Source organism: Cinclus cinclus, chromosome 2 (genome assembly GCF_963662255.1).
Source record: "Cinclus cinclus chromosome 2, bCinCin1.1, whole genome shotgun sequence".
NCBI classification, from domain to species: domain Eukaryota; kingdom Metazoa; phylum Chordata; class Aves; order Passeriformes; family Cinclidae; genus Cinclus; species Cinclus cinclus.
The window spans coordinates 1,797,033-1,820,845 of NC_085047.1; the positions used below are offsets into that span (position 1 = coordinate 1,797,033).

Consider the following 23,813-nt stretch of genomic DNA (forward strand, 5'->3'; position numbering starts at 1 on the left):
TGACTTTTAAGTAAATTTTAAAAAAAAAACATTGCTTGTGGCATTTCCCTTTTTGGTGTCTACACTTGATTGCATTATAGTTCAAATCTGCACTGTCTAAGATTTGTACTGTACCAGTAGGCTTCACTCTAGCTCAAGCAGACTGTGGAGGATGCTGTAATTTGTGAACCTGCCTGTGTTCCCCCTGGAGCAGGACCATAAATGCAAGTCTGCGTAGCAAATGTTTTCCTCCTTGGTTCTGGAGAAAGCTCATCTGCTCCATAACTACCACAGACCCAGCAATTTAAAACAATTATTTGCACATCAAGGGAAGGCCTGGTGCTCTCAGGGGGGCACTGAAGGGACATCAGAGCAAAAAATTAAATGGACTGAGAGCTAAGGAAGCTCTGGGTGGTGGCATCACCAAAGACTTCAGAGGAGCCCTCTTTCCTTTCTTCCCTCTTTTTTCCTAACAGCACGTCTGAATCCCTGCAGATCCCTGGTTTTGTGCTTGTGGACTCCCTGAGGAGAACCTGGACATGGGCCATGCCTGTTGAGCCCAAGGGTTTGCTTTCCAGATCCCTTGGGGGAGCTTTACTCCTGGACAGAATTAGAATCAGAGCATATCCTGAGTTATATAATGGAGTCCAACTCCTGGCTCTGCACAGGACAGCCCCAGAAATCACCTCAGAGTTTGTCCGAACAGACTCGAGGTTCTGGCTGATGAATGATGTTGGATTTGAGTGCTGGGGAGTAGATTGAGTGTTTGACCTGCATTTATATAATGCAGCATTTCTGGCTGTTGTGACAAAAAAAAAAAGGCACCAAGAGGTAAAAAACAAAAAAAGAACCCAGAAAATTCATTGGGTGATTCCCCCCCGAAACCATCCTATCTTGCGCCAAAGGGTTTTCATGGAGATAATGTCAACCCTTATCCAAGCCAATTTAGGGATGTTGTTTTGGTTTAGTTTTGGGTTTGTTTTGGTTTTTTTTTTCCCAAGAAAGCCAGTGGAAAATTTTGAACCCAGGTCAGGTTTGAACTCTCAGAAGCTGCAAGAAGGGTTCTGGGATTTCTCTGCCTCTCTCTATCCAGTTAATTTCCGTAAGGGATTAAAGCACTGGGTTGTCACTTGTGCTCTTTGCTGCCTGTCTCTTTTCTTGAAAGATCTATTTTCTAAAGTGTTGTCTAACCTTAGTGAGGCTGTTCTGGTGTCGAATCGCTTCTTAATCTGTCCTTTCCATTTGTCTTCCAGGTTTTTATATAACCGAATGGGATATTGGAGTGACTGGTCCATTCCAATCCTTGTAACAACTGCTGCTGGCTTTACCTACATTACAATGTTACTGGTGAGTAGAATGAAATCCCATTTCTGAGAGCTTTGTGTGTTGGCTTTAAAAAGACCAGGAGCTTCTCAGGCCACCTACAAGTCAAGGAGTTTTTGCCCAGAAGTGATTCCTCTCTCATTCTCTTGCTCTTAGTGTTAAATTGCATAAAATTGAAAGTGAGAAATGGATGGTCTTCGACCTCAGATGATCAAAACGAAAAGACAGATACCCCCAGAGGAGGAATACAGCTCTTGTTTCCCCTAGGATGGCCCAGTTTCCAGTTCTGGGCACAAGTGGCAGTTGTTTCCCTTCATCCCAGGGACCTTCAGGGTGATATCCATTCATGCACTTCTTCCTGCAACCCCAGGAGCTGTGGGCCAGGCTCTGAACTCCCTGCACCTTGGAGGGCAAAGCCTTGTCCTCCACATCCTTGACTTTGGAGAGGATATGCTGGCCCATCCTGTCTCCTTTCCTGCTGGCTGCCCTGGCTCCTGTAGGCGTCCCCTCGGATGGTGGCATGTCCCTGCATGCTCAGACACTTCAGGGTGGTGATGTGCCTCTGTCTGACTCTTGGTTTGTCCCTCCCAGATCCTGGCACTGTGTCACATAGCTGTGGGACAGCAGATGAACCTGCACTGGCTGCACAAGGTAAATCTCAGCTCCAAGGACAGCAGAATCTCGGAAATGTGGGAGCCTGAGGAGCAGGCGAGGGTGGCACTTTCTATCACCGTGTCCTTGGGAAGAGCATAAATGTCTGTGGTGCATTTGTGGCCTAATGAGCAAACTGCTCAGGAGAAGCCATCAAAGCCTGGGTGCACAGGATTTGGCGAAATGCTTTTGGCCCTTGCTGATGGAGATGTCACCTGTGGAGATGGAGAAACAGCAGTGCTTAGAGCAGCCTGATTCAGCCCCAGCTCAGGTGCTCCATTAGCTCTCTGGGGTTCCTTTCTGTGCTGAACCCAGTCCTGGAGAGGGGCTGAGCAGATGTGAAGCTGTTCAGAGTGTGCTTGGAGGGATCAGATGGAAAAAGCTTTGGGAGAAGATGTAGATGTTAAAGCTGAGGGTGTGCAACATGCGGGGTGAGGCTTGCTGGGCCCAAGGAGATTTGTGTGTAAAGCAGTTAAAGGGAAACACAGCTGTGAAACACAAAGAAAGATATTTGGAGCACAGAAGAGTGTGCAGGGAGAGAAAATGGGTTGGCAGGATCCCATTGTGGCTGGCAATCTGCTAATTGGAAATGAAGGGACCAGTCCTGAATCTGCCAGTATACAGAGCTCCTCCTGAAATTCTGCACGTGATGAGGTCTTGTAGGATCAGAGCCTGAGCACCTCCCAGGACAGGGAGAGCAGAGACTTCCCCACCCTGCCTTTTCCTTTTTCTTCCTTTCTTTTCCTTAGAGATGATAGAAATTATGCTTCCTCAAGGGAAGAGGATGCAATCAGAGAGGGCCAGGCACTGTCTGACTGCTGCTGCAAAATAAATTATCAATTCTTGAGTCTGACATATGTTTCTTCATCAGGGAAGATGGTATTTTTCAGACACGCCGGTGGGCTTAGATGAGTAAGTCCAGAAGAGGGATGTGTTGGAGATCAGTTCTACCCTGTGGACCCTCCACCCTCCCTCCCCTTCTTCCAAAGAAGCCCTCTTTTCATCACATCTCTGATGGGCTGCTCTGTCTCTTCCCTTCCCCAGCCTCCTAAGGAGGTTGAGATAGAAGACTGGAATAAGTTAATATTTTTCTCTGAACTTTACTGAATTAGCTTCAAATATAGATTAAAGTGTGTAGGAGAGGCTGGTATGGGCAAAGCATACAACTCCCTCCAGTTTTCTCTAATTCTCTGCAAAGAGGTGAGGGTTGTAAGCCAAATTGAAGAGGAGTGTGAAGGGAGGAGAAGAAGCAATAAATTGGAGTGGAGATATGTGTCCTGACACCTCTGTGCCACACAGGATGGGGAATCCTGTTTGTATGTACCAAAGCGGTTCTGTAAATGTTGGGAATGTGGGATTTTATTTGCTGATCCGGGGTATTATACCTGAAATTGGCCTAGAGGAGCCCTGTGCACCTGACATGATCCATTTATTTCTGGGGATCAATTTTCTGCCAAGTTTCCCCACAGATTTTGGATCTGCAGCAGCATCCTTTGGCTCTGGCAGAACAGCCAAGGCTGAATACCGGACAGAGGCAGAGAGTGAGGAATTATTTTTAGACAGACAGCCCATATTTTCAGTCTTTACAGCTGGAGTTATTTCCGTGGCACTTCTCGATGGTTTGAACTTTTTACCTCCGCCACGGGGGTCACGTTTTCATTTTGACTGCTTTGCTCAATTTGCTCAGACCTCTGAGTGCTTCCTTGTGAGAGGGAGGCTGGGGGAGTCCTGATGGGCTGGGTCTTGGTCTGTCACCTCAATTCCACCACTGTCCCATCCAGAGTCCCTTCCACAGCCCCAGTATCTGTTATAAGAGATCACAATATGACAGCACATAAGCCAAACCTCCTTCCCCCTGAGTTTTCACCTGCTTTTATCAGACCTTTTATTACATGCAAAGGTTTTTTCTCTCCGTTTCCCAACCTATACAATTTTTATAATAACCACAGTCTCCAGCCTGTAAATACCCTCTGATTTGTTGCAGATTGGCCTGGTGACAACCTTGATAACTACTGTGGTGACCATGTCATCGATAGCACAGCTTTGGGATGATGAATGGGAGATGGTATTTATTTCATTGCAGGTAGGTTATCTGCAAGGATGCTTCCCTTGGGGAGGAAAGGGGCCAGTGCACCTTAATTCCATGGGATTCATGAATTTCTGTAGGATGGACCTCTTGTCTTAATGCTTGTCACACCCCAAATTGAAATCTTGGCAATGAGAAAATTGTTTTAAGGAAGACTTGTATCCTGCAGGGCTAGAGAAATATGAAAGGAAAATACGTACAAACTTAATTTGTTATAGAACTGCTCTCTGTTCCTTTTTCCCCTCTCCTTCAAAAAAAAGTACAAAAATATTCCGCCCATTTTGCTTAGGAGGTGACCACTGACGTATATTTGGGAGTATGCAAATCTATGCAAATACAGGGGGTGGAAATGGCATTTGCACAAGTGACTAACATTTCTCAGAAGTGCTTTATTTTATTGAGGTATTTTGAAGGTTTAGGCAAGGAATTGGAGAGCAGAAACATGACTCAGATGATACATCTCCTACTTTGTGTCATGGTGCTGCACCCTGGTGATTAATACAGTCCAGTGTGTTCAGAGAATTCCAGAAGAGTTTGGGTAGGTAGGGACCTTAAAGCCCACCCAGAGCCAACCCCTGCCATGGCCAAGGACACTTTCCACTGTCCCAGGTTGCTCCAAGCCCCAAAGTCCAATCTAGCCTTGGACACTTCCAGGGATCCAGGGGCAGCCACAGCTTCTCTGGGCACCCTGTACCAGAGCCTCCCCACGCTCATCCTGAGTTTTTTTCCTTATATTTAGGCTGAGCCTACACTATTTCAGTTTAAAACCATTCCCTTGTGTCCTACCTCAGCTGCCCTGGTAAAGTCTGTCTACATTTTTCTTACAGATCCTCTTTAAGTCCTAGAAGGCCACAATAAGTTATCCCTGGAGCCTTCTCCAGATGAACACTCCCAGCTCTGCTAAGCTGGCTCCAGAGCAGAGGAACTCCGGCCCTTGCAGCAGTTCCGTGGCCTCCACTGGGCTCCCTCCAGCAGCCCTTTTCCCAAACATCTGTGTTATTGAGGGGGAAATTCCCCTAAAAGGGGGTCAGAACTTTCCTCTTTTCCTTTCAGAGCAGCTTGAATGCCAGAGACAAAGGCAGGATTTGGAAGAAGCAATGGCCAAAACAGCTGCGAGAGGCTGATGTAGGGACAATGCAGAATCCACCTGGAAATGAAACCTGCAAAACCAACGAGCTTTCGAGGTGCTGGGGTGTCTTTAATTCCATTTTCCTCTCCTGTTCTTGTGCCCTGCAGGCCACAGCCCCTTTCTTGCATATAGGAGCCCTGGCAGCTGTCACAGCACTGTCGTGGTTGGTGGCAGGGCAGTTTGCACGGACAGAGAAAGCCAGTGAGTACCTCCTGTGTCCCTGCAGGGTGGGGAGTAGCTGCTCCACTTGGTTCTCTTTTTCCCCCTTGCTTTTCTCTTTTCCCCCCCAACTTTTGTTTCTCTTTTTCTCCCTTTTGTTTCTCTTTTGTCCACCTTTGTTTCTCTATTTTTCCTTCCCTTTTTATCTTTTTTCCTTTCCTTTTTTTTTTTTTTTTAATCTTTTAATAAGCCAGGAAGCTGTTGTCCTTCTCTCTTTCTGTTCCTGGACTGTTTTGTTAGTTTTTCAGACAAAACACTTTTATTTCTTGATCTTAAGATCATTTCAGACTCATTTGACTCATGGAAGGCAGATAACCTGGAGGAGTTTACAGGTTTTTTGGTGCAGACATGTCAGTGTTAGAAACAGAAGAAAAGAACCAAAACATCCGTGAGAACCTACTTTTAATGGAAAATAGGATTTCAATCTTTTGAAAATGTCAGGAGCAGCTGCAGGCCTTGGTGCAAGCCTATTCTTGCCATTTCTTTGTGGCATTTTGGCTTCTTTTCTGAGCAATTTTTTATGTTTTTTTTTTTTTTTTCTGGTTAGACTGAATGTTCAGAGCATGTTGTCTGAGTTCTGTGTCTGCCTGGAGGTTTGGGTTCTGGTGACACCTTTGAGATGCAGGACACAGCAGGAGGTCCCTTAGCAAGGTGTCATTGATTGAGTGCTCCATGAGGGATTGACATCTCTGCCAGAGAGGAGGAAAAAATTCCTGGCAGAGTTCCTAGAGTTACTTTCTGGCTTGTGGGAACATGTGTCAATGAGCCTATTAGATTCTGGAAGCAAAAAGGAGCCTATTTATGAGTGAAACCAGATCAGTTGTGGCCAGGAGCAGAGCACTGGGCTTTTCTGTCCTTCCATTGAAAAGAAGATCCCAAAAGACCACCTTCTCTATCTTGCATCCATTGCAAATATAAGGGGTTTGGATTTGTTTTTCTTTTTTTTTTTTTTTTTTTTTTGGGAGGTGGGGTTGTATGGGGGTTTTGTTTTGTTTTGTTGTTTTTTGGCTTGTTTTGTTTTTGAGAGGTTATCCCTTGAATTCCAAAGTGTTAATGAGTTTGCAAAATAAATAACAATTAAAAAGTGAAAAAATCAAGTCTTTTGCTTTAACATCTGTGGCTTCCAGTGGCTCCCGATATCTTAGGAGTTCAAAGGTGCCTGTTGGTTTTTATAAGGAGCATGCATCTGTGGGGCACAGAGGGTGATTCTCTTGCTCTATCAGCACCTTCCAAAGATTCCCAGAGAGTCTGGGCTTGGTGGGAAGTCACTGATAGATGGAATTGGGAGCTGATGGCTGGCATGGGAGGCAGTACTGCTCATCTGGCCCCAAGTACTGCAGCTCCATCACAGCCCAGGGATTTATTTCAACATCTCCTGCTTGACAAGTAAAACATTATTGCATTTTTCTAGGAGAAATCTCAAGGCAGAAGCAGCTGAAGTGGCTCTGCCCTGGCTGAAGTGGGTGGTGCCTTGTGAGCCACCAATATAAACTTTAAATGCACTGATGTGGTGCCGTGGCTTATTTTTAGCTATATGTGACTGGTGAATTATTTCTCTTGTGAGGCAGGGCAAAATTTGGTGCTGTCCCACCCAAAGGGTGGAAATGCCAAGAATGTTTTGAGCTACATTTCCGTGGGTTTAAGCAACTTGCTTAACTTACTGTTTTCCCAATACAAAATGAATGAAAACCTCCTTCAGGACTTGATTTCTTTTTTTTTTAATATGTTTTTCCCTAAACACAGAGCTCTGCTCTTACACTAGAGACAGTGACAGTAGATAAGTCTCTCCCCTGGAGGAGGACAGAGGTGTCTTGGCTTTGCTCCTGTGATATGAGGAGGTTAGGGCCAGCATTTTCACCTTCTCTTTGTCTCTCTCTCTCTCCATCCCAGCTTCCCAGATGCTGATGTTCTCTGCATACCTGGCAGTTGTAGTTGCACTTTACCTCGTCCCTCTCACCATCTCTTCCCCCTGCATCATGGAGAAGAAGGCCCTGGGACCCAAGCCAGCCATCCTGGGGCACCGTGGGGCACCGATGGTGAGTAGCGATCCCAGCCCTGAGCTCTGATTCATCTGCCTGGACAAAGGGTGCTGCTGGACCTGGCAGTCTCCAGGCAATGGGTGCAACAAACACAACTTTGAGGCACTCCTGCCTAGGATTACTCTGGGAGTAAAGCAGGGCTTGAACCCCCAAGTCAAGTGCCACCCCAGGTCTTTGAGATACAAACAAAAGGGTAATTCTTGCCTTGCTCAGGCTGCTTTGTGCTATTACATTCTTTTGGCTGCTGGTTTTCATAGAATTGTGGAATCCTTCCCTTCATCTTCTCTTAGGTACCCAAACATTGCCACCATCTATTTGGGGTGGCTTTGTTTCTTCAGGCTTCTAAAGAGCTTTGGTCTGTGCTGCTTGTGCAGGTGAAATCAAGAAATATTTGCTTTGCTGCATACCTTCTTTACATATTAAAAATAAGAGCAGTTAACCTGGCTGCTGGCCTGATCGATAGCAGCAAACACAATAAACATCTTATGCCAGAGCAGGAGAAAGGATTGTCTTGGAAATAAATCTATGTCAGGTCAGGTCGTCTTTCATTAAATCAAGCTTCAGCTTTCTTGTGTGGGCAGTACAATAATGAGGTCTCATCTCCTGTATCTAGTTATTAAATCCCTAATGGCTTTTGCTTATGAATTTATCCTCTTGTCCATTGTAGGGTTGTTTTGTTTTTGTTTTTTTCCTGTTTGTTTTATGCTTTTTCACTTCCTTTCAGACTGGTTGAGAAACTTACTGAAAACTTGGGTCACAGAATCCCAGAATGGTTTGGGTGGGAAGGGACCTTGAAGACCATCATGTTCTAACCCCCTGCCATTTTATCTCTAAAAGATGGGGATTGAAGATATGTTTTATTTTATGTTTTAAACAGAACTCTTACTTCCCTGGAGTGTTACTTACCTGGCATAATGGGACACTAATGCTGAAGTCAAATGGACAGGCAGATCCCGCACTAAGCCCCACACAGGGAACTTCCAAAGGGCATAGTTTTACACAAAAGAAAATTACATTTCTTAGGTATCACTCTAATCCTGCCTTGTGGTTTTGTTTTTGTTTGTTTTTTTTTTTTTTTTTGTCCAGTTCATTGCTCACAAGGAGATTAACATTGGAAATAAGAGATAAAGAGGAAAAAATTAACTAAAAATAAATTTAAATAACGGCTATATTTCCAAAGGACAAGAAAATATCCTTAAATCTTGTTGATAAAACAAAGATCAGATCCTTCAGTGCATAATCATAGGATTCCAGAATGGTTTGGGCTGAAAGGGACCTTAAAAACCACCTTGTTTCAACCCCTTGCCAGGGCCAAGGACGCTTTCCCGTAGAGAAGCCAGAGGTTTGCAGTGGCTGCAATTAGTTTGGAATAAAATTTGGTTCTTCTGTCCAGGCTTCTTCATTAACCAACCCGAACAAATGATGCCATGAGTTTCTTTTTTAAGCCCTGGCTAATTAAAGAAAAAACACAATGTGGTGATGTCTGCCTGCAGCCAGATTGTGATGCTCTAACAAAGTTTCATTAGCTTCTTTAAGGAAGGTCCCCTAAGCTCCTGACTCTGTTTGAATGCCTTTGCAATGGATTTCTAAGCACAAAAATAACCAAAATCAGTTCATTCACGGTAATTTTCTAGAAATTACTTGCTGTGTCTCTGCAGCAGGAAGAAATTAATAGTAGCTTGATTTTTGCAGGGGATGAGTCTCTCAAACCAAGCACAGAGAGGAGGAAGAGCTTCTAGAAATCCTGTGCTGGGTCTGTCTGGCTCTCAGTATGTGGGCATGGTTTATAAAAGAAAGGATCTTTGGAAATCACTGCTTTGTGCCCCAAGGTTTCTTTCCCTTAAGGAATTGCTTGTATCCCTTGTTATAAACCTGGATTTAGGTTTTAGACCTAGCATGCCTGAATATATTGTATCAAGTAAGTATCCCTTAAAAAAAAACTGGAGAGATACAGAGAGAAGTACAAGCAGAAAGACTGTGCATTTTTTCAGATACAGTTTGGCTGTGAATCCTTTTTAAAAAAATAACATTAATTTCAGCAGTTAATTCCTGTCACAGCAGCTGCCCCACTTGGATGCATCTTTGCTTTAAATAATCTTAATTTGGGGCTTCAGCTCCCTTTTTGGAGGAATAGACAGGCTGGGAGGACGGAAATTCATGTGTCTCAGATTTTCCTTTCTCACAAAACCCCTCATATTTCAGGGTTTATAAACCCCTGGTGCAGAGCAATCCAGAATTGTGCCATCTCTTGGAATAGGCAGCATCTGATACTGTTGGAAAAGGTTAAGTTTGCTTTCCTGGCTTCCTGGTTGATCTTTTCTGAGCGATGTCATGGGTGTCAGTGGCTTGTGCCGAGGTTCAGCAGCCGTGGAGGGCAGGTTTTGGGTCAACGAATGCTGGGAGGGGCAATTATTTATGTCAGGGTGACAGGTTGTGGACCCACCACGTGCTGACAGGGAGATCTGTCTTTGCCTGAAGGGTCCTAATCACAGAATCACAGGATGGTTTGGGTTGGAAGAGACCTTAAAGCATATCTCATTTCTCTGCTCTGGAATGGGCAGGGACGACTTCCCTATCCCAGGTTGCTCCAAGCCCCAGTATCCAGCCTGGCCTTTGACACATCCAGGGGTCCAGGGGCAGCCACAGCTTCTCTGGGTACCCTGTGTCAGGGCCTGTCCACTCTCCCAGGGAACAATTCCAAACTAATATCCCATCTCACCCTGCCCTCTGGCAGTGACAAGCCATTCCCTGTGTCCTGTCGTGTTCTGCCTGTGTAAAATGCGCTCTCCTTTTTTTTTCCAGTCCCCTTTAAGTACTGTGAGGCTGCACTGAAGTCTCACTGGGAGGCTCTGAGATTTCCCCAGTCTTCTCTTCTCCAGGCTGAACAACCTCTGCTCTCCCAGCCTGTCTTTGTAGGAGAGGTTTTAATGGGAGGGTGGCTGCAAAAGCAAACACTGAAGTGTAGAGAGAAGGTTTTCACCTTTCGGGGTTACCCTGCAGAAACCTGAGCTGCTTGGGAAGGGACACCCGAGCTGGCGACAGCAACCCAGGGCGATGTGAGCAAGCCTGGCTGGGATTCTCCAGCTCCTTGTGGCTGCTGCTCTCTGCTGACAGCTCTGGGAATGTTTGGGGAGCTCCTCTTGGAGCTCGACCTTGGGTGACCCAGCTCAAGGCTCCGCACTGGGGGTGTCGCCTCTGCCCTCGCCCAAACAAGTCTGGCTTTGATTGGGAGCTGGTTTAGGAAGATAATGTGGCTCTGTGCTGCCTTTGTTGAACAAACATAAAAATGAACTTGTATAGATGTGTGGCTGGAGCCAGAGGAATTCAGTGCTGAGATACCAGGGCTGGGGGAAGGTCGGTGCTGACATTTGCAAGGATTGTTTTACCCCAAAGCTCTGCTGACCTGAGCCTGTGGAGTGTTCAGCAAACAAATGTCACTTACAGCCACTCGAAGTGCTTAAGCAAGTTTTTGTATTTATTTTTATTATTCTCTTATTGTATCTTGCTTGCACAGTGCAATTAGGCCTTTGCCCTTAATTATTCCTCTTTGCAGTCCCTGAGTAAATCATGCTCATTGTGTCCTGATGGAAATGGTTCTGGTGGTGGAAAAACAGGATGTTACAGGTGCTCCAAACCTGGGAAAAAAAAAACTGGGAAAAAAGTAATTTATTTTTCAAAAATATCTTTATTTTGTTGTGATTCAGTGCAGAAAACCTGCCAGGTTTTCTTTCTGTAGTTGTCAATATTTTTTTTTTTCTGATCTGCCTGTTGTCGTTTCTTGGGTGTTTTGGGAGTAGCTACACTGTACTGCTTTTGTAGAACAGCAAAGTATTTGTCTTCACACCGTTTTTATTTTAAACAAGCCCTAATTCTGTTACCATCTGTTCCATTGAACAGGGAGGAATTTCAAATAAAATCTGAGTCCTCTCTGATAGCCACAGGGATGAATTTTCTAGGCTTAAGGCTATTTTTTAAAATTGTTGGTAAAACTATCTAGAACATTTGTTATTAGAGAAGCTCTCTGATTTTAAGACTAATAGATGACTTTATGGAATGAATAGAAGTGGGAGTGAAATGTATCTCACAGAATGTGTGGTCTAGTTGTTCTCTGTGGTATGGAAGAGACAGGAATTTTTGGGAAGAGATAGATGTGGAATAATAACATTTTGGTATCTCCAAACCCTTCTCTGAGCATCCTCACTGACACTGCTTTGTAAACTTTCCTCATGCTACTGATCTTTCATTGCACTTTTTTTTTCTCCCGTGTTTTGTTTTCTTTGTGTGTGTGTGTTCTCCTGACAGCTGGCACCAGAAAACACTCTGATGTCCTTCCAGAAGGCAGTGGAGCAGAAGGTGTATGGAGTCCAGGCTGATGTGGTGTTGAGGTAGGTCAGTGTGCTGGCTGCTCTTAGCCTGCCTGTGGATAATCCAGGCCAGGAATGGTCCATCATATCCAGTGTCTGGTCACTGCAGCTTTTTCCCCACTCGAAAGGGCTGTCCTGGTGAACTCACCCAGTAACTCTTGTCTGTCTCTGTCAGGTACTGCTGATTATTTCACTGAAGTGATGGTGAAAGGTGGACTTGTCCAAATGAGGGAACCTGGATCTCTTTCTCATCTTAATTTGCAAGAAGGCTGTAGTTTATCCTAGAGCCTGTTTTATTCCAGTAAAACACAGCCTGGCCCTGGGAAGAGACAGAGCTGCTTAAATGTGACGTCTTCTGAGATACCCCAGGTGCAGACAGAGCTGAGATTACAGTCTGACTTTGTTGCACAGGAGAGTTCTCACCAACCTCGAAAAACCATCCCAAGAATACACCAGGAGGAATGCACCTTCCTTCTTCTCTTCCTCTCCCTCACAAGTCACTAATCTTTAGGGAAGGAGGAGCCTGGTGACTGTCAGAAAGTCATTCCTTGCTGGCAAATGCTGAGCTGAGTGGACAAAACCAATTAGAATTTAGAGAGGGTTATTTCCAGATCTGTGCTTTGTTCCAGGAGTTTGATAGTTCCTTAATATCCCTTAATATTCCTGGTGCCAGTTTGTCCCAGTACCACTTATAGACACAAGAAAGACTCAAAGCAGATTTTTTTTTTTTTTTCCCCTCACTGCTTTGGAGGTTCATGCTGATGGACAGGTATTTTTGCCTGATAGAAAAAAAGTTTTATTTGTAATTGCTTTCTTTTTTACTTTGCATGATTTTTTTTTTTTTTTTTTAGAGAAAATGATTTAGAAACGGAAGGAATCTCTTCCCACTATTGAGTGGAAGGTCACTGTGGAAGGATGGATTATGATTTGGGATGTATGTTATACAATTCTTGTTTTTTCTAAAATGAGTTCATCAGCTGTTGTGAGGGAACAAGTACTTGAATGTCCAGCTCCCAGATGAGCTCTTGGCTCATGTGGCTGAATCCATTAACACTGGCCAAGGAGAAGGGTGTGCTTTGGGAGGAGGAGAGCTGGAAAAGCTCCAAGATCCTTCCCCACTGCCACTTATCAGCCATCCCAGAGGAGCACTCCAGGCTTAAACAATGCCCTTGATGGCTCAGTTTCTTGAGCCTTCTCCAAGAGGCCCAAGTGCCTTCAGAAAAAGAGGACTCCATTGACTTTCAGGCTGAAAAGGGGGTGATATTGGTGCAGCTGGCAGCACAACACCCCTTGCTGTCCTTATCCTTCAGGAAGATGCTCTTTGTACCCGTGGCTGGATGGGTCCATCCCTCCTGGAATATTTCCATGTTTTTCTACACATGCATCAGCATGGCTAGGCAGCTGGGGCACACACTCAGGGCCATCTCATCCTGCTCCACACCCATTCCACATCTCAAACCAGCTGGAAAGCCAGCTTTGCTCCAAGCAGCAGGAGCCTGGAATTGCTGCTTGTTCCTCTCTCTCTTCTTCCACCCTCTCCCACATCTCTTCTTCTAAAGCTCTGATTCCTGTCTCTGAATCAGTGCTTCAAATCTGGGCCTGCCAAGACACTGTGGTTATCACTGAGTGGTGCTGGGTGACTCCATGAGGGAAGGATGGGAAAGGAGGGAGCAAATGTCAAGTGCCCTGTAGGATTTCTGCACTGTGGTTAAAGGTTAGCAGTGCTCTGCTCTTCTGTGAGATGTTAAACTTAAGCTCCTGGCTCTTTCAAACACTACACACTCTTCATTCTGCAGTTGCCTAGCATTTTTTTTATTATTTTATTTTGAACTGTATTTATTAAACCCTTTCTGTCTGCACCACTGTGGGATTGCCGTGTCAGCAGGTTGCTTTGGGCTGGGGGAAGGAGTTGGCACAGCACAGGCCAGAAATAGCAAATAAAGATGCCAGTGACCTTTGTGAGAAGGGACTTCTGAGGGCAGTGGTAAAGCTGAGACAACATTTGCTCCATCATCTAAAACTGAGTTTCATTTTCCCTCTGGGAAACAGCTCTGGGTTGTCTCATAATTCAAATGGGATTTGTCATTTCACCCCATCATCTTTTCAGACTTTTTCTTAGTCTCCTGTTAGGAGCATAGGCTCCTCGCTTTGTAAAATGTCATTGCAATCAGGCTGGCTACCCTGGGTTTGTCCTGATTTCTGGGTGCAGACAACTGTTCCCCTGCCTTTGATAAAAGCTGTCACTACCCTGTGTGGTTTTGACATTGATCTGGTCACAGAAAATTGAGTGGAAGAAAAAGAGTTTTTTATGCTTTCCAGAACTATTATTCTGTAATATCCAGATGACTTTAAAACCCCAGGGCATGCATTTGGCTGCTTAGTTTCATCTGAGAGGTGTGGATTTTTTTTCTTTCTTTAAGCATGACCTTAACTCCTGTGGGCATGAAACCAGTTTTCAATTGGAGAAGGCTATTTCAGAGCATTTTTCGTAGTTTGGAAGCCTTGTATCTTGCTGAAAGCCTGATATTCATATATAGTCTGAGAGGCTTTGAGAATTTCCTTCCTGATCTGCTGTGAGCAGTTTGAAGAGAGTTTGTGTGTGTCAGTGCATCGAGGGAAACCTCTGATGTTTTTGGGAGCTGCAGAAGCCAAGGAAGGAAGCTTTGATGAGCATTCAGGGTGGGTTTTCTTGTCGAAGGCACCTGAGTTTGAAATTTTTGAAGGGATAATGGGGAGAAGTAGATGAGGCATGGACAACTGTCATCATCCAGCAGGTATCGTAAGAGAGATTTTCCTCTTGAGAACTTGGGTGATTTTTTAGACTGGTTGATACCTTCATGAAGATTTTGATGTGAGAGAGGCTGGAGTGGTGTCCTGGTTTGAAAGATAGGTGTCTACTGAGAAAGGCAGGAGCCTCTCTTGAAATGGAAAATGTATAACCCCTCCCTCCAGTTTATTATAATTTTGAAATTAAGGGGCTCTTAGGCAAAGATATGGATGGGAATAGGAATAAAAGTTCTTTACTATGAAAATTAAAATAAAAACGGAGTCATACAAAATAACAAAAACACTGTCAGAGTCAGAATCCAAGCTGACACCCCATCAGTCACTCAGGGTGTTGGTAGCAGTCCCATTAAATGGTGGCTGCATCCTCCTGGAGTGACAGATACGGCTCTGTTGAAGCAGTGCTCCTATAGAAGGGTGCAGTTTTCCTCTGAAGGGCCAGTGATGATGTGGAAAGGTTTGCTTTTCCTCTGGAATCCAGTGGAAAGAGGCTGCTCTGATGTTCCAAATCTCAGTTTTTATCTGAGTGGGAAATGCTTGGCTCCTCCCCCTGGGTGGAGCATCTCCCCATGGGATGATGGAATTTTATCAGTCATGCAGTGGGACTCTATGGCCTGTTAACAGATGTCGTCTCCCTGGAGGAAGGATGGGTCATGGAAAATATAAAGATCACTGCCCTACCTGGTTTCAAGAGATGGTGATAGAATACGTCCTTTTGGTCACATCCTGTATTGCAACCTAAGACAATAAGAAAGGGGGATTTCTCTCCTCCACCTCTAACAGGTGTGTATTTGCAGCTATGATGGGGTGCCCTTTCTGATGCATGACAAGACTCTCAGGAGAACAACAAACGTGGAGGAGGTGTTTCCAGAGCGGGCCTACGAGCACTCCTCCATGTTCAACTGGACTGACCTGGAAAAGCTCAACGCTGGAGAGTGGTTCCTGCAGGTGGGTGCCATGGAGCCATGGGCTCACAGCTCAGTCCCAGGTCTTCTTGGAGGGTGAAAGGTACAGATCCATCTCCTTGGTGATATGGTACAGCCGGACCATATTTAGTTCTGTCTCTACTACAGTTAGGCTTGGTCTAAGCCATGTTGTCTTTCTGTGCCTCCTCTGGAAAAAGGGGCCTTAAGCCTGGCTGGCACCACAAAGAACTTCAAGACCCCCCAGGAGGATGAATGTGATTATAAAAACAGACAGAAAAAACAGTGTGTTATAAACTGCTCCCCTTTTTTAATATTTAGCTTTGGGACAGTCATCTCCACAAAGTAAGAAGGTCAGCCTTTGCACTAGGGCAGTCTGGGCTTCATGGCAGTAATCCTGAGATGTGCTTTGCTTTCAGAATGACCCTTTCTGGACAGCAGGGTCTCTCTCAAGGGCTGACTACTTGGAGGCTGCCAACCAGTCAGTCTGCAAGCTGGAAGATATGCTGGAGGTCATCAAGGGCAACACATCTCTCATCCTGAACTTCCAGGACCTGCCAGCAGCTCATCCCTACTACAGCACCTACATCAACATCACCCTGGAAACCATCCTGGCATCGGGAATTCGGCAGCAGGCTGTGAGTTCGGTGGGGTTGGGGATATTCCCAAAATCCCTTACGGTTTCCATGAATCCTTGTGTATCTCCAGTAGGGCATCACTAGAAGTTGTACCAGTGGTCATAGAGATTGGAATGGAGCACCTGGTAAAGCTCAGGAGAGGTTCTCTCTGGGTATAAGGAAACTGGTTCTCCCTCTGTTTTTTTTTGTTTTTTTTTAAGACTCCACTGGGGATGTGAAGGGGGATTCACCTTCAGGTTTCTGGTTCCCTGTTGAAAATGCATGTGGCTGCTTCTGTGCTGCTCTGATGCTTTGGTAGTTGAGTGCCACTGAGTTACTAAGACCAGGCTGGCTAGGGCTTGGAGCAGCCTGGCCTAGAGAAAGGTGTTAGAATGGCAAGGGGTTAGAATGGTGTTGGAACCCTGAAGCCTGGGAGTTTTGAACTTTCTGTACTTTCTGACACTGACCCCCACAAGAGCACTGCTTTTGACTTGAGGCCTTGGAAAAGGCTTCCAAATTTGAGTGATAGAATCACTGGTCTGTAGTTTGAAGAGAAGTGTGTGATACCACATGGTGAAGGGTTTTGAATTCGGCGTTTTAGAATATAGCAGTAGATATGGGACAAGATGGAGGTTCTTGGACATTGTCTCTTTCTTCCTTCTTGTTCTTTCTTCCTCATGATTTCAGGTAGTAGTTTTTGGTTAGATAATTAGTACCACAGTGTGGGTTATGGGGGTTTGGTTATTGGGTCAGAAGTATAAACAATAGAGATGTTAGCTCTGAATGGGATAGTTAGGCTTTAAAAGATCTTGTAACTAACTACATTCACCTCCATTTTCCCACTTTCGGCTTGATGGCTAGAAATGCTGAAGAACTCTCTGTACTTTGGATAAGATTTAATAAACAACCAAGTCTGAACAAGAAATCTGTCTCTCGAGCATTCAGTCCTGACTCTGAGTGAAGGCAGAAGAGAAAAACTAACCACTGTCAGAATGAGATGACTTTAAAGGCCCCTTTCCACCCAAACCACTCTGTAATTCAACGATCCACTTTACCTCTTGCAGCTGAGCATGAGCTGTTGATTTGACATGCTTTGGCATCATGGTGTGAACTCAGGGAATTCCACATCCTGAGCTGGAGCGTTCCCAGGTTTGGGAACCACATTGGCCATAAACTGTGCCCTGTCTTGCTCCCCCCACAGGTGATGTGGCTTCCTGACACAGAGAGGCAGCTGGTCAGACAAGTTGCTCCAGGTTTCCAGCAGACTTCTGGCCTCAAGTTGGATGCAGAGCGCCTGAGGGAGAAGGGCATCGTGAAGCTCAACCTGCGCTACACCAAGGTGACCAGCGAGGATGTCAGGTACTGTCCTCTGTGAGAGCCCTCAGCATCCTTTCCTGAGTATCCCAGCCTGCCTGGCTGCACAGAGGGATCTTTCCAGATGGATTTGCTCTTGAAAATTTGAGCCATGCAAGCATTGCATTGAACCCATCATCCAGAATCCAGGCTGCTTCTGGGAGTGCACAGCTGCCTCTGATATGTCCACATGCTTTTCTCAGGATATGATGAGCCTCATTGAAATACAAATGTATGAACTGGCTGATTCTTAGTGCACTCACAGCTCTGGGAAAAAGTGAAGGCCTTTAACACTTAGTTCCCTATGAGTGCTGCTTCATCCTCATTAGCAGCTGCCCTTTGCTTCAGTTTTTTTGCTCCACAGCTGCTGGCACAGAATTTTGAATAGCCCAAAATCTGGAAATGCTTTCAGAAATTTCTCTTTGCAGAAACAGAAACTCTTCTCCTGTATCATCAATTTAGACTGATCGGCTCTCTGTAATGACTCTGGCACAGCAAGGGATCCTGCCTGAGCCTGTATGCAAACTGTGTGGTGTTTCAGCTCCCAGCTTTGCCCCCTTTCTCAGAGAGGGCAGATTGTTTCTAGTAGGGCCTTTTCTGGTTTTTAGAATTTAAATTAAACAGGTTTGCAGAAGAGAAATAACTCCAAAGGAGCTGTCTGGCTGCATGTTAGAGCTGAAGTAGGGAAGAGCTGAGCCTGGAGCTGTTTGAGAGCGTGGCCCTGTTTCTTGAACCCTGTGGTGCCCAGTCAAATGTTGCTGCAGCCCTGGTTTAGCACAGTTCTCTCAATTCTCCCCAAATCCAGCACCTGGACGCAACAATCCTGCAGTCACCTCTTCCATGAGAACCCCTTTGGAGCACCTTGTTCCTGTTGTGAGCTGGGACATGTCCATGTCTTGGACAGTGACCTTCCACCAAAGTGTCTTGCCAGAGTTGAATTGCAGGGATTTACTTGTGCTGCCCCTGGAAGGGAGACTGTTGATGCTTCTGCTTCATAGATAAGGAAATAGAGCAATTTATGTGAATTATCTGGGTACCAGGTAATTGCCAATGCTTGGTTTGCTGCTGGCAGCTCCTGGACCCCAGCTGGCAGTTCTAGCTGCTTGGAAAATGACATTGGGAGATTGGAAGCTGTAACTCTGCAATTGTCCCCAAAACAAGGGCATGGAAGTTGTAGGAATTGATGTTGGAGACAGGTCTGTCTGTGTGTAATGAAGCAAATTGCCCCTGAAATGTTACAGGCGTCTGAGGCAGATGCTAATTTCGCATCAGCACTATGAGATGGTTGTTCCAGAAACACACCATGCCCATCATTCCTGGGGAAGCATCTGAGATAGTCTGTGGCCTGTGCCAGACAGCAGCCAGAGGTGAGGAAAGCTGTCAGGATCAAACCACTGGCTTGCAGTGCCCTTGGGTTGCTCACGAAGCACCCATGCCCTATTAAAAACTCTGATTTCACATAGTTCAAACCAAAATAAACCTGTTTGTGGTGGATGGCACAATCATCACCATCCTGCACGTCACCCTGTGTGTGCCTTGGCAGGGACTACATCATGGCCAACCTGAGTGTGAACCTGTACACGGTGAACGAACCCTGGCTGTTCTCCATCCTGTGGTGTGCTGGTGTCCCCTCGGTCACCTCCGACAGCTCCCACATCCTCCAAAAGGTGCCTTTCCCCATCTGGCTCATGGTAAGCACCCCTCTGGCTGGGGCTGGGAGCCTCTGGGAGGTGGAAATGTAGTGGGGTGGCTGTAGAGGTGAGAGATTTTCCACTGAGGTTTGGTTGGACTTGAAGGTTTTTCCCCCTCCGTACAGCTGAGCCCCAAGAGGGTAATGAATTGATGTTCCTCTAGCACAGTCCCATCAGTTTGGGTGGGATCCTTGAAGATTGCATTGTATCCCCTATTTAACCCAAGTGATTTCTCCAGTTTTCCTCTGAGGGAAGAACACCTTTGCAGACCTGCTGAGCAGCTGTTAGGATTTGCAGGAGAACCAGGCACACTGCAGGTGAACCAGTGAACCAGGCCTCTGTATCTTGGCCAAGTTGGAAAATTAGGTTTCAGCTTGTTCTGAATCCCAAATTGAGGACAGGTTTTATCTCTGGGTACCCCATTGCTGGATGAAAATAAGTAGAGACCCAGTGATGATGGTTCAGCTGGGCTCAGCTGGTGTGATGACTACGTAGACTGGCAACTGAAACCAGACCTACCAGTACCTGAAAGGACAAAAATTGCACTTCTGGCATGGGGCTGTGCCTAAAAGGTCCCATCTGCAGTTAAAATGGACCCCGCATGGATATCTTTCCCTGTTTTCCTCCAAAACTTGGATTGCCAAACAGCGTCTTGCCCTCACCCTGAGGTACAGCTGAGATAGGAAACTTTCAGCCCAGAGAGCTCTGAGAAAATGTCAGCACACTAAAGGAGGGAGAGTTTCAAATCGTTCCTGTTTGCAGTTTTCCCTGATAGTTTTGGATGACAGCCTGGCATTAGGAAGGTCATAAATGTTGTGATTTATACCTAACCCCTGCAGCTCTGTGCTTTTCTTGCTCCTTGGTGGTAACTCCAGCTGTGTGTGGTCTCCCTGTGATTGCACAAACCCAAATAAGGTTCAAGGTCTGCTTCTGTTTTCTGTCTTGCAGCCTCCAGACGAGTACCACCTAATCTGGATCACATCTGATCTCATTTCATTTCTCGTAATTGTAGGAGTTTTTATATTCCAGAAGTAAGTTTGTTACAGCTCTGCTCTTGTGTATTTGTGACCTGTGTTTTTGTCCAGATTACTGGGTGGAGATGAGAGAGAGGAGTACCCTGAGTCTCAGTTCGTGGATTGCAATAGCAGGGAAAATATTTATGTAAAAATCCTTGTAAACAATAATTCAATCCCAAGATGGGATGGAGAATTGGACGCACCTTTTAAGAATGAGAGATCACAAATTAGTAGTATCAGATGCCTTGCTTTGCTCCTGAAATATGTGGAAGAGAAACTGTAAATATTGTAGGGAAATGCATGTTGAAAAAGACGTTAAAGTGCTTTAAAGGAGAGGGATTTTTGAGATTCCACCATTACAGTGTTCAAAAAGAACATGTTACAGTTTTCTTAATCACTTTGTTCCTGTTTGGATGTGGAAATATTATGGAATCATGGAATGATTTCAGTTGGAAGGGACCTTAAAGATCATTTAGTTCCAACACCCTTGCCACAGGCAGGGAATTACTATGGGAAATGTTATGATCCTGCAAATCAAATCAGTTGCTTAGTTAGAAAGGAGAAACTCTCTTCCAGAAGTTGGATTTTCCTGCAGCAAAGGGCTTGCTCTTCCCAGAGCCTTGTGCAGGACAGACGCCTTTCCCTGATGTTCCAGTTTCTCCACCACATGAAAGAGTTGCTAGCAGGGTTGAGGATATGCCAAAACCGAATTAGAGCAGAATTGCTACCACCTGCTCATGTGATTCAGCTCTGGGGAGTGGGGCTTGGCATTTGGCCTTCAGTGTCGTGGTTGATTGCTTTTTGGTGCGTTTCTGGTTGGTTGGTTGGTTGGTTGGTTTGGTTTGGTTTGGTTGTTTTGTTTTTTCTTCCCCAAGTCCTTTTTGGAGCAAACCAGAGCTTCTTCCTTCATGCAAGGATGAGGGGGTGGGTGGGAGCCGAGGCACTGCTTCGATGTGCTCGTCCTCTGTCCTCTGCATGGCTTCTCTCTCCTCCATAGCCATGGGAAGGACTGCTCCTGCTCTTCTGCTCCAGCCCCAGTGACAGGATCATGGCAGCCTCTGCAGAGGGGAAATACCAACTGTGATGACTTCTAACTAACCTTTTTTTGCCTCTTTGCCGTGTTTATTTTCTTACTGCTCTGACTGTTGTGCATGTTCCTCCTCTTTCTCTCTCTGCTGCATTCTGGCATCTCACAGCTATCACATGATCAGGTAATTCTGGTGCTTTCCTCCTCTTTCTCTTTTTCATTCAGCCTTCCTTTCTCTCTTTCTTTCTCCCTCTTTGCTATGGCTTCACTGCAGATGGACAGAGTAGGATGCAGCTTTTCTGGTGCTTTCCAACATCTGGCTTCAGGAGGGGACCGTGAGGGTTTGGACATTGCGTAGGCCGTAGCCATGAGCACCATGGAAGTCTGATGCTGAAGCCAGTGGATGTTTTGAAGGCAATCTGACCTTCTCTTACAGTAATCTAGGTCACTGCCTTTTAAAACAGCCCAGTTCTGAGGTTCCGGGGCACACTGTAATTGGGAGATTCACAGAGGATATAATACTTTCTCTGTGGAAATAATCCCATGCAAAATATCCCCTTCCTTCCTGTATTTACCAGAGACGTTTGAGACCACCCTCTATCCCAAAGAAAATCATGGAATCTCTTCAATTATATAAAGTAGCACTTCTCTGATTAATTTTTTTGAATTAATGGGGCTGATAACTGGAAAGGTTTGCTCATCAATTGCTGCCCTCAGCACTTGGGATCTTCCCAAGTTGCACCACTGTGAAACTTGGAACAGAGTGTGGAAATGCAGAGCACTGCAGTAGGGGAGGGAATTGAGCCTGGGGCACTGGATTTGAAAGTCAGAATCCCAGGTTCCTCCTGGTTCTGGCCCTTCCCTCAGCAGCCATTCCCATCCCTTTGGAGGGAAGTGCCATCACTTGTCTGCACTAAGGCCCTCGCTACTTCCCTACTTGGACCAGACTGCTCCCGTGCTCCCTCCACCATTGCTCCTGCTCTGTGCCATAGGCTTGTATTCCTGAGGATTTGGTTGCGCCCTCCCTCTGCCCACTCAGACCCCTGCAGGTGTCCATCAAGTACTCTGTAGTTACAGCATCTCCCCAAAACAGGGCCCGGCTGAGCCCTCCTCTGGGTGCAGGGAGGGGGGGTGGGCTCCCCTTCTCGCCTCCCCCTGGCTCGTGGATGAGGAGAAAGCAGCGGGGAGGAGCTGGGCAGGCTTGAGGCAGGAGCAAGCACAGCAGGGGACTCTTTGCAGCTGGCTTGGCTCTGTGCTTGTTCCATCTTACCCACCTCAGTGCCGATCAACCCCATTTTTTCCTCGACCTGCCCCATCTCCCACCCCCTTCCCATGGCATTGAGCATCTCCCCTCCCACCCCAGGGTCTGGCCGTGGCCCTAACCCGGTGTATGCTGTCTCTGTGTTGTTGTCCCAGTATTTTTTAGTCTGTTCCCACCCTGTGTCCGTCTGGTCTGCTCTGACGCCAGCCTCCCAGAACAGGACCTTCCTGCTGTCTCTCTGGCCTTTTTGCACGCTGCTGTCCCAAACCTGGTCCACCACAACAAAGTTCAAGGGGGTAGGAGAGGTGCTGTTTTCTATTCAACCAGCTTTTTGGAGACCCCGAGGCTTCTGAGCACTGCACAGAGTGTTTCATGCAGCATTGGCTGGAGTTGCATTGTGGTTAAATGTACTGGCGGTTCTTCTGAGAGGAAGCATCCCTGAAAGATGGGGTGACCCTCTCCTGGCTCAGTCAGAGCAGTGCAGCCCTGTGAGAGGAGCCATCATCTCCTGGTGCGTGTTTTACCACCCTGGGTCTGCCCCCAGTCACCGTGGGAGGTGGAGAGCACAGAGCAGTGCTTGCTCCTCTTGGCAAGAGGAGGAAAGCCCTTGGTCCCTGCAAGTGTTTGAGGCTGGGCTCTCTGTGCCTCGGAACGACCTGTGTCCTCCATGGTATAGCTGGGATCTGTGGGTAAGAGGTCACTTTTGGCCACAGAGTGACTTGATGCTGAAAATCCTGGTGTGGTGGGAAAACAAAACACTTGTACCAATGTGGTTTTGGTCCTGATTTAGAGTTGAAGGAGGGTCTTATCGTGTGAGATCTTGCAAGCACGTTGGCCTTAGTGGGATCTGCCTGCAGGGGACACTAAGGCAAAAAATATGTTCTTCCAGGTCAGAGTGGCTCAGTTCAGATGATGATGATAGAATAAATGGGGGTTTCTGTTTGTTTGTTTTTAATTTTTTATACTTCAATGTCTTTTGCCTCCTTGTGCTTCTTCTGCATTGCTTCTGTGAGTTGTGTTATGTTGCCATCCCACCTCTTCTGTTCTGTGTAGCCTTCATCTGTACCCTGGTCAAAGCCTGATTCAGGCTGAATCGCCCTGAAGTGTCAAGCACTGGGATTTGGGAAGGGGGTGGAAACCCTACAAAACTGACACCAGCAGCTACATTTACGTGGGAAAAATACTGCAGAACCACTTCTGTGCATGTTATTTTGTCAGGCTGATGCTGGAGACCCAGGCTGGAGATTCGTGGGCTCCTCAAATCTTCTGCTCCTGGGGCAAGATAGGGGGCTAGAAATTGAAGAGGTGATTGTTTCAATCGCCTTCTCTTGTGTGGCTGAGCCACTAGATG

The 23,813-nt window shown here is 46.1% G+C and overlaps 1 protein-coding gene across 1 annotated transcript in view; it reads left to right on the forward strand.

Annotated features, from left to right (window-relative positions):
- Window positions 1-23,813, forward strand: part of GDPD5 (glycerophosphodiester phosphodiesterase domain containing 5) — a 59,686-nt gene that overhangs the window by 32,550 nt on the left and 3,323 nt on the right. Inside the window, exons 3-13 of the mRNA XM_062515292.1 lie at window positions 1,233-1,326; window positions 1,894-1,953; window positions 3,938-4,036; window positions 5,276-5,369; window positions 7,278-7,423; window positions 11,729-11,811; window positions 15,372-15,522; window positions 15,917-16,135; window positions 17,316-17,473; window positions 19,011-19,158; window positions 20,107-20,189. Of these exons, the coding sequence (XP_062371276.1) occupies window positions 1,233-1,326; window positions 1,894-1,953; window positions 3,938-4,036; window positions 5,276-5,369; window positions 7,278-7,423; window positions 11,729-11,811; window positions 15,372-15,522; window positions 15,917-16,135; window positions 17,316-17,473; window positions 19,011-19,158; window positions 20,107-20,189 (1,335 nt within the window). The remainder of the gene's footprint in view (window positions 1-1,232; window positions 1,327-1,893; window positions 1,954-3,937; window positions 4,037-5,275; window positions 5,370-7,277; window positions 7,424-11,728; window positions 11,812-15,371; window positions 15,523-15,916; window positions 16,136-17,315; window positions 17,474-19,010; window positions 19,159-20,106; window positions 20,190-23,813) is intronic.